Raw genomic sequence first — 14,838 nt, forward strand, 5'->3', positions numbered from 1 at the left:
TGATACTAATTCTGACTTTGTAATATCAATTTCATTATTTAAAATACATTTAAAGTTAACCATTCACATCATATCAGTAGCTGAAAATGTATTTTAACAATGTTAATGATTCAATTAATTTTTCACTTTCCAGTACCAGATTAAATTTCACTGAACTTGCTGATTTTTTCTTCTCTCAATAGACAAGCTAGTCTCAATGAAGCAGCTGAAAAATATTACAAAATGGCAGCTGAGCTAAGACCTAATGTAAGTACTTTCTTAAAGAAAATACATTATAGATATCTTGAGAGTTATAACAGAGAGAAAATCAATACATTCCAAAGAATTATTATAATAATGCTTTGGTCTGTAAGCATTTTTAAAAGTAACCCACAGCAGCACTCTAATAAACCTTAACATTTATCAACTAATTATTGTAGATAATTATGTTGATAAAGCAATTGTATATGGATGCTTTTCCCCCTTTTATTTGTACTTTTAAAATCTGGGTTCTTTATCACATTGTGAAGTGACACCGAGGCTACCTTTTCTCATTTCAAAAAGTGATGGTGAAACTGTTTCCTTATCAGTTGTTCCTTTCTGGAATGAGATGATCACAAAAGTAAAAGGTTTGACAGATACATTTTTGACTGTCCCCAACATGATCCGCACACCTCAAATCTACTCCGGAAGATTTCCTGAAGAATTTGGCAGTGTGCATGAGGAGAGGCATTAAGAGTCAGTTCTGCATAAAGATTTCTCCTGATGATCAAATTCATAGAAGGGTAAGAAAAGAAAGAGTGCATTGCTCTCTTAAATTTTAAAACTGGGAAGGTTGAAAGATATTCAGCTTTTTAATTATTTTTTCTTTTCTTTTTTATCTGGTTATTGTTTTTTTCCATTCTATTTACATATTAAAAGCAGTAAAAATAATAATAGACAAGGATTGTAGAATCATTATGGTCCTAGAAAGGACTTTGAAGTCTTCTAATATAATCCATGCCTGGGCAGAATTCTCAGATTAGCCCTGATAAATGGCTGATTGAGCAGCCATAACTTCAAGAGGCAGGCAGTCTGTTCCATAGTTTAATAGCTCTAACACTCAGAAAAGTTCAATCTTTATCACTTTCCTTTCGGCCAACCCACTGAAGTTTGCCTTATTTTAAGCACTACAAGGAATGAATAAACAACTTCTTTTGACAGCTCTTCAAGTATTTAAAAACTACTGTCATGTTTCTCCTAAGCCTTTGCTTCTTTAAGCTAAATATACCCAGATTTTTTAAAAAATTCCTACATGTGAAGGTAATCACTCTGCTTAGAGATTACACTTAATTCCTGATTATAGACTTCTCCAGTTGTTAAAACAGCTTAGTTATCACAATGGATAGTATATCTGAATATATTCATGTCCAATATATTATCTTATTAATGTCATGTTATACGATCAACCAAGATGTTACATACTTTAAACATGCAAATAAGAGTAAATTTTTACTATAAGCATTTTGCAAAACCAGAGACTGCTTTCAAATGAAATCCTGTGTTGGAAGAAACAATACTTCTATAAAGATAGAACATTCAGGAATTATGTTTGTTGTCTGAACCTTTTTTTTTTAAAGAAAAAGCTATTATCTTAAAAGAAGGCTGCTGAAATTAATCTCACATATGTTCTTAAAAAGTATAAGCACTTTGAAGTATAACTCTGAAGTGTCAAATAAAAGCTGAACAGATTATAGATTTTTCAGTCCCAACCATGACCTACATGTCATGACCTACATCACACAATCCGACTAGACTCATATCAGGCCGGTCAAACCTGTACAGTTTTTAAGCCTTATATCTTCATCAGCTTGTCAAATGCAGCTGTTTCTGCTCTACCCATTCAAAAAGATTTGATTAAATATTACATGTATATTAGCATAAGAACACATGCATACATGCAAACACCCATAATAAAAGGTCTGGATATGCCTTTAGGCAAAACAAGTGCAGTTCCATGGCATAATTTTATGAGGGATGGAAAGTATTTATAGCTTGTGGGTTCTATGTGTGTAAATGGCTTCTATATCTCTAATCCATAATATTTTGTTGAGAAGTCTACCAAATAAAGCAAACTGCTGGTACAAGCAAAACTTCTCTGCCATACATGGTATTTAGCTCAACAAGGAAACTTTACTTGTGTCCCAAGTTTCTGGAACATATTACCAAGAAACTATGTTATTTTAATAACTATTTAATTCGAAACACATTCTGGTCCTTTTAATAACAATCATGTGTTTTCATAAATTATAGCATCCTGTAGTTTGTTACTAACCTGTTGTGCTTCTTTCTAACTAAGAATACTTTATTCTTTACTACTGTATAAGATGATGCAATGAAATAATGTAACCATGCAGAACTGGCTTAAACAACTTGGATTCCATTTGCACAAGGTTAAAATATCAGCTTAAGATCAGGAGAATCAAGGTTCAAGTGCAACCCTAGTCATTAAGCTCATGTATAGCCATGAGTCAATCATTATGCTTGAAGAAAAAAAAAACAAGCGATTTATTCTGAATCTCAGTTTGACATGTGATTATTAATAAATAAGCTTCTCATATCTGCATGAACTCTTGATTAGTACTTGGGGAAGCTCAGGTTGAAATGCAATAATAACTAGGAAAGTTTATTAGTAACTTCAAGCCAATCACTCTGTTTCTATCCAACCTATTTCTTCCTAAAGGAAAGGAAGAATTTAAATCTAAAATGTTTTTTAAAACTTCCCTTGTTTTGAGGCTTTCATCAACTCCATCCAACTACAAGTACTGTGGTATGCTTTCCCCCTCAGTTTATTATTGCTTCATATTCCTGTTTTGTTATTTCACACCTCAAATTCTTTTATTAATGACTGATTTATTAGTTATTAATTTTTGTATTAAACCCCATTCTTTTTAAAATGTTTTTATTGATTTTTTTCATACAATTCAAAAGTACTTCAACAAATGTGTTGTCTGAGTTTATCACTGACTAATGCAAATTAAATTACTAATCCCTTGTTCTTTTCTCCAGCCATTGATAAAATAAGTTCCAAATTTGAAAATATTCTGTTTATTCTTTTTCTTTGAAGTAAGTCTGTCTATTTCCGCACAGTCTAGCATTTTTTATTATTATTATTATTATTTCTTCCTCTGGTGGTATTTCTTCATTTTTCCAATAGGAATATGATTCTTGCCACTGTTATCACATGTAAAATCAAGTATATATGTGGTTTGTCAAGCTTTTCTGGCATTATACCTAATTAAAAAAGTTCAGGTTTAAAATCTACATGTTTTCCCAATATCTTTTCTAGCCAAGTATGTAATTTTTCCAGTATCTCTTTGCTTTAACACATGTCCACCATACCTGATAATAAGTACCTGACTTGCGTTTACATTTCCAACATCTATCTGACATATTTAAATATTTTTGCTAATCTTGCTGGTGGCAAGTGCCATCTATAAAACATTTTATATAAGTTTACTTTGTAAGAAATTGACATTGTCAATTTATAATTTCTTTCTCACAGGTTTTGCCATTTTTCTAAATCTATACTGTATCCAAAATTCTTTGCTCATGTTATCATTGTTTCTTTTACTTGTTCATTTTCCATTTTCAATAAAAAGTTATACATTTTCTTAATTAATTTCTCATCAGAGGTTAATAATATCTAATCAAACAAGGTTTGCTCTTTATAAAATCCATACAATTTAACATCTTTATCGTATCTCACTTGCATTTGTAAATATGCCCACCATGATAGATCAATACTCTGATTTTCCATCTCTTTTTTAGATTCCCTTCAGAATTTATTGTCAATGCTGTGACAATGGATGTCATCGCTCTGACAACTGAGAATCAGTAGCCATTTTTACTTTTGCTTTTAGTGTGCCTTTCCTTTCCTTTTCTTTAGAGTTCAGATGGAAGGGAGGAATGTCATGGTTACGATAGATGAAACCAGTAAAATAACTCTAAAGAAAAGGAAAGGCATGCTAAAAGCAAAAGTAAAAATGGCTACTGATTCTCAGTTGTCAGAACGACAATATACATTGTCACAGCGTTGACATTTAGAATATCTTTATATGTCCATATTTTCTTGAGACTGACTAAATTTGGATGTACAAATGCTTCCATTATTGAAAGCCATCCTAGAATTTTCAAGTATATTTTACATTTTATTTTTTCCCATGTTAGCAATAATGCATTTCTAGTATAGTGGTTTTAAAAATATGTATGCATTTTATTTTTCCCATACCATAAGAAAGTGTGCCAACCGAGTTGTAAATCATGTCCCTCCAAATACTACAATCTTTTATTTCTAAGAGTTATCCATTCTTTTACCCATGTTAGTACTGATGCTTGATAATATTTATTTACTGTATTGTCTGTCAAGGTTTTCAAAAGTTCTTTTTAAATTGCTTTCTCACAAAAATTAGATAAGAATTTTTTTTCATATTTATTGTTTTATTTTTATTTTAATCCCATTTATATCCCGCCCTTCTCTGAAGACTCAGGGCGGCTTACAATTTAAGCACAAACCAATGTGCTTAGCAATAGCCTTCATTCTATGTATATGCCTGCTTATTAGGGCTTTCGCCCCCCCCCCCAAGCGGCATTATTACAAAGTCAGCTTAATTGCCCCCAACAAGCTGGGTCCTCATATATTTTCATATATTTTTCATATATTTTTATATATTCTTTTGTATTCCTTAATTCCATTTTCCCTTTTAAAAAGTTCACCACTTTTAACTCCCTTCTTCCCAAGTCTTCCTGGGGTCTTTGCTTTAGAAATTTTATCCAATCAGGGGATTTTTATTTCCAAGTCCACAGGGAAGAGAAATTTAAAAAAAACAACCTCACCCTATATTTTTATTCTTGCCCTGTTCACCGCCCTGAGTCCTTCGGGAGAAGGGCGGTATAGAAATATTATTAAATAAATAAATTATTAAATAAGTTTCCAACCCCTTGGGGTTTCCAGACAGAGCAAAATCAGGCTAGGAAACCGCAGCTCCAATTTCTTTCTCCCGTCTCGTCATGACACCAAACCGGAAGTCCTGTATTAAACACCATTCTTGTTGTACCATAGACATTTCTTAAATAATGCATAAACAACACATTCAACATTAATGTTTTTCTAACATATGCATCTCTCACTTCCATGTAACAATTAGGCTGGAGCTATTCTCACTACTTTTGATAAACTCACATTGCTCACAGCATATTATCCACTATCCTCTTATCAGCATTTGAACATGTTACGTTTCTCCATCTATTTCCCATACTTAAGACACAGTTTGCTAAGATGCACAAATTCATCTACTTGTTTTAATTTTTTGCTGCTTAGATATACTTGCAATTTTTCACTCCATTTTCCCTGTCAAATACACACGATCTTTTATATATTAATTTATAGGTTCATATTCCTTTTAGCATTGTAGACTTTATTTACGCTTTATTGGAAATCATTCAGAGCCTCAATCAACAACATGGCCTTATTGGCATATTCTTTATTTTATTTTGATTATTATCTGTTCTTCTACTACTCCAATAAGAATTCACCCCAAGATTTTTCGAGACACATTGAAAAAACTAATCCCACCATAATTTTTGAATTCAGTCATATTAGTAGTATTCTTCCAAATATCAAGCATAGGTGCAACCTTCATACATGCATTGTTGTACCACATCCCCATATACTACAAACTATAGCTGTATTTTAATATTTCTCCGTTTGCCCAATCTACATTTGCAGCCCTGGGTTATTTTAAAGATTTTTTTTTATCTTGCCTCTTATTAAAACAACTTAAGATGGTGAATAAGCATAATATTCCTTACTCCTCTGTTGTCCCACAACAATAACCCAGCCAGCTTTCATTCCTAAAGTGTGACTAGAACTCACATTCTCCTGGTTTCGAGACCAGCACTTGAACCATTATACTAAACTGGCTCTCAATATTTTGCAATTTTCAAATTGGCTCAGAGTGTTTTGCGACATTTTCATATAGCATGCAATGTTTCCTTTCATCATGATTCTATATGTTCTCTTTACATTCATTCTGTTCTATATGTTGTGAGAGTAAACCTTGTTTCAAGAACGGAACCTTCTTTTATGAAGCAATTCTATTTTCAGTCCAGTTTCTTACCCTTTATCTTTTCTATATTCATTTTTCTTCTTATCCATTTTTGCACTCCCATAAATATAACATATTCATATATTTCACTACTGTGTATCTTTCACCTATAAGCATGATTTATTTAATTATGAAAGACTCAGAGAATGAGTCTTTCATAATTAAATAAATCATGCTTATAGGTTCATTCACTTGCCGTGTATATATATGATTAGATTTCTATTTGAAACACTCACCTTAGTAAATACTTAGCAATGTATTATTTTCATTCTTTACTCTCAGAATGGCTTGATGGAATGGAATGTGTGGAATAGTATGTGTAGATGACCTTGGGGAATGAAGGGAAGAGATGCTGCATAGGAAACAACCAGATAGGAAAAGCAGGAACCCCCAAAAGCTTAATGGTCAGAGAAAGAAACTAAGGAAAGAGCTGGTCTAAAGGCTCAAGCAGTTACAAATGGTGGTGGAAAGTTTGTGCCTTCAGATTTGCAAGATTCTATTAATATAGCCTTACGTAATGTAGAATTAGATCGTCTACTCCTGTTTTTGCCTGGTTTACCTGGGAAAGATGACACCCAGTGATTTTTCTCTTTCCTTCCCACTAATCCATTCATGACATCCAACAGAATCTCTTTTCCTCTTGTTAGCTGATTATAACCATTCATGTTTCATGATTTCCCCGAGGTCTCTGAATCATTCATTATCATGTTTACTGGACCACAACATGCAGTTATCACCAATATATAGTTTTCTACATAGGTATGTGCAAACAAAAATCTAAATGACACAAAATTCATATATTTTTGCCTTTTCATTTATTGTCAAACTTACTCTTTCACTTTTCTGCATGTATTTAACTCCAAAAAATCAGATTATTTTCATTCCAAATCAATTACATTTCCCCCCTTATTTTTATATACAGTCAACATATTTGTTTTGGTTCTAATACTTTTGTTTGTTAACTCAAGATCTATCATTTATTCCATTTGCATTCCACATTTACTGATGTGGGTCATGGTGGCTGGTGCAGGTACCAATAAAGTCTGTTTATTGCACAGCTATACCACAGCAGACAGCCCTCCAATGGTGCTGGTAAAGCTCCACCCCAATTTTCTCCAAAGGCAGCCACCCACAGTCAGTGCAACCCAGTCCCATAAAATAGGTCCAATAGTCACGTGAACCAATCCACAAGGCAAAGAGGAAGTGTGAAGTCCACAAACAAGGTCAGAGTTCACAAAGCAAGGTCCAAAATCTACAAGACTAAAACTTGATATGAAGTCCACAAATCAGGGTTTATGACAGCCAGGGAAGTGCACACCAAACCAACCAATTGTTCCTGACAAATACACCTTTCCCCTGCATCTGGCTAAATCATCCCCTGTTCCTTGTGAGTAGCTTCCTCATGAGTAGCATCGTAGACCTCCTCTATACTTCCTTCTGATCTGCTCTCCATGTCCATGGATCAGGCAGGAGAGGCAGCTGTTTCTCACTGCAGGGGATCTGTTGCCTTTCACCACCACTGATGATTGGCAGCTGATCCTCTCCTGCTTTTGTTAGGGCAGACAGCTTCCTGGTGGTTGTTGTTTCCTCCCACTGCTGGACAGGCTTGGGACTGCATTGACCTCAGCCCCCGGACTTTTCAGACATTACTGAATTTTGGCTGGCTCCTGTGTCGTGGCTCCTGCCCTTTGGAACATCTTACCCCCTGAGGTGAGATCAGCTCCCTCCCTCCTGACCTTCTATAAAGCCCCAATGGCGGAGCATCACACTGGAGATAGTTAATTAAGAGGCAGTCCCACCTTCCCCACTATGCATCCTTTTCCCTTCCTCCCTATCTTTTAACTATAATTTTATTTTTTATCATAATTTCCATTTTTATTATTTTAAAAAATATTTACATTTTATGATTTTAATGTTTTTACTACTTTAAGCTGCCCAGAGTCCTTCAAAATGAAATGAATGGCAAATAAATTGAACAAATGAAGTAAAATAAAAAATAAAATACCTTACACATTGTTTGCATCTCCATCAAAAGATGTATTATAAATAGCAAAAACTGCTTTGGGATTAACATTGTTCCAGTTCCAGTTTTTTTTGATTGGTGAGATCATGCCAATTCAGTTCTAACAAAACTCCCAAGTGCTTCTAAATTATTAATAAGAAAACTTAGTTGCTAATAGGTGTTGTTTATAATAGGCATAAGGAACCAGCAATCTACCACTTAATAGATGTTATTGATAACAAAATTGAAGGCAATTATTGGTTTCTATCATTTGCTGTGTATTGCCTGGAAACGTGACTGCACCTTATTATGAAGGATTATTTTATATGAGTACTTGAAATGTGTAATCATATGCAATTAGGAACTCTCACCAAATAGAGGATTAGGAAAGGCAGTAGTTTTTAAACACAGTAGCTCTGCAAGAGCGGCTGAATAAGAGTCACAGCCTTAACTGGGATTCAGCTTCCTATTTTATAATGGTGAGTCTTAGTCCTAGAGCAACAACACAATGTGTCAATAAGACCTGGAAGAGATCTTTAAGGACTTCTAGTCCAACTCCCTGTTCAAGCAGGAGAAAGTCTCTTCTTAAAAACCTCCAGTGATGAATCACCCACAACCCTAAGCTGGCTGTGTCATTTTATCTCCAAAAGTATCATCTGTGACTTTTAACTGTACTTCTTTGATATTGATCAAAAATAAATGAAATGATATGTTGAATACATAGCAGTGTAGTAGCATCTGAGATTTAAACTTTGTGCTTGAGCTCAAGTAAAAAAAAAGAATTCATCAAGATCTTTATTCTTGTAAAACATCTGGCCCTTATTCGGCAAATAATCTTATTCCTATATTGTATTACTTAGTTAGAATAGATGATAAATTTTATTGATTTGTACTGACTTATCTGGCTTTCCATCTAATCAACGTGTCTCTGGGCAGCTAACAGGGATTAAAATAGAATTATAAGCACAATTTATATTAAAATAGATTAAAAACACCATTCTCAATTTATTATCAGCAAGTGGCTCTTAAGATACCATCCTTTTTTTTTAATGTACTGCTTAATATTTCTGCTTATTTAAAGTATATTTTGAGAATAACTGTAAATACATCCTTTCTGTATATGGAGTATATTTAAACTTTGGGAACCACCTTTAAGGATTAACATGTTAAAGGTCAGATGAATTGTAAAATTCATAGTGTCGAAGGACCTGAAAAATCATGCTCAAATTCCATAGGTCTCAAAATATTTTGAGAATATATTACAAAACAAAAACTCATGAGTTTCACGACAATTGCTATAATTTTGTATGGATAGTGTTGGACTGTTTTAGCTACTAATGTTCACTGATAACTGATTGGAAAAGCAGAATTACATTTGCTATTTGATCCAGGATGAATTAGTTATATTTTGGGATGATTTGGGATAGTTAAGATGCCATGGTAAATTTTCTATGAGTTAATTGCAAGAACAATTTGTTAGCACAGGGGGGTCCAGGACAACTTACCATGGCCAATTTGTCATAGGACAACCCGCTGCAGGACTATTCAATGCTGTATTAAGCAGTTCGTTCAGGTACTTTTATTATTGGTGACCATGTTTTGGTTGAAATTATTGTAACCCTTGTATTTCTGGATTGACTTTCTTTATTTTATTATTATTGGCTACAGTTCTGCTGAAATTAATTTAACTTTTATATTTGTTGAATTGTCCCATGATGAGTTGGCCTTGGCTATGGTGAGTTGTCTCATTCTGAACAGAGGTTTTGAAACTTTAATCTCGCCTTTCTTATTATTGTTCTTCCTGTTAACTATTTGCTCATTAATATATTATATAGATGTCAGGCTAGTAAATTGCAAACAGATTTAATAGTTTAAAAATTGGGTAGGCTGTTTCACAAGGGATGGGAAACTAATATTGTTGTAATATGATAATCAGTATTCAACTGAGATAATATGTATGTATGTGTTAATATTTTTAATGCACTTTGTCTTCTTTTGTGGGGTTTTTTGTCTGGTTTTTAAAGATTTTTTTAAAAGTTTTGTATTTTTATTTTGCACTATATATTTTTTTTGAATAAAATCAAAATAGAAAAAAAAGGAAAAGCAGAAGTATCACTACAAATTTTCACCTGCACCGGAGAATGAGTGTAGATGCTAGGGATTTTATTTTCAACTGAACTTCAAAATAAAATTTGAATTAAACATAGGAAGAAGAAAAAAAGAGAGATGATCACCTTCTCTTATATAAAAACATAGTTTTTCAGAGGGCCTCTGATGATAATACACACACACACACAGACACACAAAACACACTGTAAGTCTCTGGTGTTGTTCCTTTGCCTTATATAAATCATTGGGTTTTTTTTTTTTTTCATTTTATCTACAATATGGGAGGTAACACTATTTTCTGTACCTAACAGCAGAGTAAAGAACTTGTGGTTATACAATTACTGACAGTCCTAGCTAGCATAGTATCCTAATATCAGAGTTTAGCAATATCCATGCATGTTTTTAGCAATATGCCTCTCTGTCTTAATAAAATTATTGATGCAATTAGTTTTTGGATTAATTAATTAGTTTTGGATTCATTAATCATTTGAAAGCATTATATAAATATTAAGCTATTGTTGGGCTGATGCAGAGTAAAAGCAACTAATATTCTAATTAAATCTACTTATTTTTTAATCCTGTTTTGCAAGCTTTGAAAGTAAGCATTTTCTAGGGTGTTGTCTCAGAACAGAGATGGATAAATATTCAGTCATATGAACTGCCCCCTGTAGTCTTGGGTTGCTGCCCACTTATAATCTACTTCCACAAATTAAGGAGGATCGGCTATGTATATTTTGTTATTTTCCTACACTTGATTTTTTTTTAAAAAAAGCCACTTTTCATTGCATATTTTGAGCAGTTCTTATTTTTACTCTTCCTATTTTTCTTATGCCTTTTCATCACAATTTGATCCCAAGAAATGTAAGTACATTCCTGCCATGTGATTTAATATTCATATGGGATTCTCCCCAATATTATTTTTTTCTTTACAATATTATTACTTTACAGCAACAAAAAGGCTTCTTTCCCCCCATTAGATTTCACACCTGAAACAGTTAAGTTTTTGTTTGTTTGTATGTTTGGCTGCATGTTGCCAAGTTTCAAAATGAGTCCCTGTGCTTTGGCATTAGGCAACAGGCCAAATTTGAAATGAAATCCATATTAAACAGAACAAGAACACATGAAAAACTGGACATTATTGACAATATAATTGGAAAGCCACATGCAGGTATATTACAAGTCTATCTACATGGAAAAGAAAGTACTTGGCAGTTCAAAAAGTGATGACCAGGAGCTCAGCTGCACCTATGTGTACTATAATTGCATACAAAATATACATCCCTTAAATAGTATTGAAATGTTCCAATATTATGTTTGGAAATTGTCCTATTCAGTAGCTTTCCAGTCTTTCTCGCCTTTCTGTTTGCAAGCCTGGTTCTTGGCAAGCACATGTAGTATATCTCTTAAGGGCTATTTAAAATTGGCACAGTATTCTCCTTACGATAGTTAATTAAATGGTGCCTGTGCCAATAAACCAAATCTAGCTTTACATTTGTGTGTATGTGTTTGCTAACTGATAATCTAATATTTCACTGCTTTATTTAAATTTTGAAAGCAATATTCCTAAACTTTTGACATATGCATGTACTTTGCTGTCATACTGTCTAGTGAAACCTTGACAAAGGAATTCAAACCAGAGAATGTAAAGCATATGCACAGCAATATTATATCGGTATTCTAAGATCTATAATTTTGGGGCACAGCTGGGTATTCTCTCGGCCTCGTTGGGGAAGTTCTTTCACAATATCAAGCATGCTTTGGCACTAATAAATAATGAACACAACTTCATCCTTCTCCCCTAAATCCTTAGCATTGGTTCTGCCATTCCTAATTTAGTAACCAAACATGGCAAATTACTGCATCTCTTGTTAACTATGGTTTAGAAATTAGCGAAGGGAAAGAAAAACAGCGATTCATTTTGGTTCAAGGAATGGGTTTTGCATTTTATTGAATTTTATAGGGTTAGGGATAGAATAGGATCAGGTTAGGCATTAAGGTTTAGGGTGGGGTTAGGATCAGGATTGGGATTAGGACTGGATTGGGATCAACATTGGGGTTATCCCCCAATAACCTTTTCATTCTTTAGCAAACAGGCTATTCTCTAGGTACATATATTCAATTAACAATAGTTGATATAGTAAAAGATAACTGTAGTAAATAAAATCCATTGGGGGAAAAAAGAATGGGTTTTGGCAACACAATTGAACATCTTTCCTCTTTTTAGGCAAGGAAACAAAAGCAGATGTTGCTTTAAACCATTTTTTTTCATCCCAAAAGTAAAAACTCCTGTTTTCACACAGTATATAAATTTCATATTCTTTATAATTGGCATGTCACTTTATGACTTGTGTTTTATTTACATTTTTAAATCCATATTCCCTTTCCTTTTCTATTTCATGATTTAGAATAGATATTTGTACATTTTTCTTCCAGAATGCAAACCTACAGAAGTTTAGAGAAACGTTCTTTCTGGAAGCATTTTGATTCCCAATCAAGTCTATCTCCCCCCGCCCCGCCAGCAGTGACCCCTGAAGTCTCCCACCCAAACCCACCCAAGCTTTATTTCAGAGGAAGCCTAGGTCAGCACAAGGCTGCCACCTGCTAAGACAGTATAAGGCAAGGCAAGGCAAAGCAAGGCTTATTGTCATTTTTTTTTACTATGGGCACAACGGCACCCATCAAAAATGAAATTTAGTTGCCCGCTCTCAAAGTGAAACACATACATGACATATACCTAGACATACTATATACAGCATATGTATAGACCCACACCCCTATGTCAGAGAAAGCAAGAAAATGAATTAAAATAAACTTTGAAGAACTCAGATCTTTAGTTTCTGTAAATGTAGGACTCACATGAATATTAAATATTCTTTAAATAAATACCATGTTTTGTCTTGTACTTTGTTGCATTAAATCTAATAGTATCCATTTCTTTAGCTGTACTAAATACCAAATTATCCATAAAGATATTTGGTACAGCTAAAGAAATGGACACTATTGGATTTAATGCAACAAAGTACAAGACAAAACATGGTATTTATTGACTCCTCCTCCTGGACTTCTTCCTTTACCACAATATATACTTTTTGCATATATATTTTCCCAGTTGATAACTGATATTTCTGACATTCTGTCAGCTTTCATTAACATTTTTTTGTCAAGGACTGACCGTATCATTGGTAGAATGAGGTTGTTGCCTTAAGCAGCAGGAGCAGCATCTGTCACCCAACATTTCTCTTGAGGACTGTACAAGAATTAATTGAAGCAGTTTAGCCTCAACTGTAGTCCAGGCCAAAAAATCTAGGAGATAGGTACAGCGTTATATACAGTTGCTGAATACTGATAATAGACAGGTAGGTAGGTAGGTAGATGACAGATAGACAGATATTAGCATCATACACAAATGCAAACCATATAGTACAGTCTGCTAAGACCATAATAACCATATATACATAAAAATAGTTCTAAGATCTTTAGTTCTATACCCAATAATGGTTATATTCTCTTGTGGCAGATAATTGCAGATGAAAGGAATACAATACTGTGTAGTGGGATGATTTTTTTTCAGTTAGGATTGTCAAACCCAGCATGATTAATTCTAACTGAGTCTCAATCACTAACTGATTTAGGGATATATCTTAAACAATAACCTTTCCAGAATACTTTCTTCAGTAGTGCAGGGTCATCACCAGAATCAGGGTGGTTAAGAGATAATCTTTATTGTTACTGAAAAATGAAATTTAGTTGCCTGCTCTCAAAGTGAGACACATACATGACACCCCCCAAAACATACTACATACAACATATGTATAGACCCACACCCCTACATATACATAACAATAAAATATTAAATACATCTTACGGACCCTGTTCAAGCAACGCTTCTGTGCTATGTCCTGGAGGAGAGAGAGGGAACTGCCAATGATCTTTTCAGCCATCCTCACCACTCTCTGCACCGCCTTCCTGTCTGAAGTAGTGATGCTTCCAAATCAGACTGTGATGCTGTATGACAGGATGCTCTCAATCGTCCCCCTGTAGAAAGGGGAGGCTAGATACAATAATGTCCTTTATCAGCTTCTCAAAGCATTTCATAATGGTGGATGTCAGTGCAACCGGACGGTAATCATTGAGGCCTGTAATTGTGGACTTTTTTGGCACTGGCAAAATGATGGCTGTCTTATAACACGATGGGACCACTGCCTGCTGCAATGAGAGATTGAAAATATCCGTGAGAACACAAGCCAGCTCATCTGCACAATTTCTAAGGACATGTCCATGGATCTGGGCCTGCTGCTTTCCAAATGTTAACTTTCCTCAGTGTTTTCCGGACAGAGGTGACATCAAAGCTTAGCACTTGCTCATCAGGATGGGGCACAGCTTTCCTAGCAGGAGTGCTATTTGATGTCTCAAATCTACCAAAAAATGCATTCAGTTTGTTTAGGAAGTCTGTGTCGTCCTTGCACCTCGGTGGATTCACCTTGTAATCCGTAATAGTCTGGATTCCTTTCCACATTCGCCTGGTATTTGTAGGGTCTTGAAAAAAGTTCTGAATTTTCTGGCAATGGGCTTGCTTTGCATCTTTTATGGCACTTTTCTGCT

The 14,838-nt window shown here is 34.2% G+C and overlaps 1 protein-coding gene across 1 annotated transcript in view; it reads left to right on the forward strand.

Moving 5' to 3' along the window:
* Positions 1–14,838, forward strand: part of TMTC2 (transmembrane O-mannosyltransferase targeting cadherins 2) — a 217,662-nt gene that overhangs the window by 186,299 nt on the left and 16,525 nt on the right. Inside the window, exon 11 of the mRNA XM_083365136.1 lies at positions 183–246. Within this exon, the coding sequence (XP_083221262.1) occupies positions 183–246 (64 nt within the window). The remainder of the gene's footprint in view (positions 1–182; positions 247–14,838) is intronic.

Source organism: Vipera ursinii, assembly GCF_947247035.1.
Source record: "Vipera ursinii genome assembly, chromosome: 6".
NCBI lineage: Eukaryota > Metazoa > Chordata > Lepidosauria > Squamata > Viperidae > Vipera > Vipera ursinii.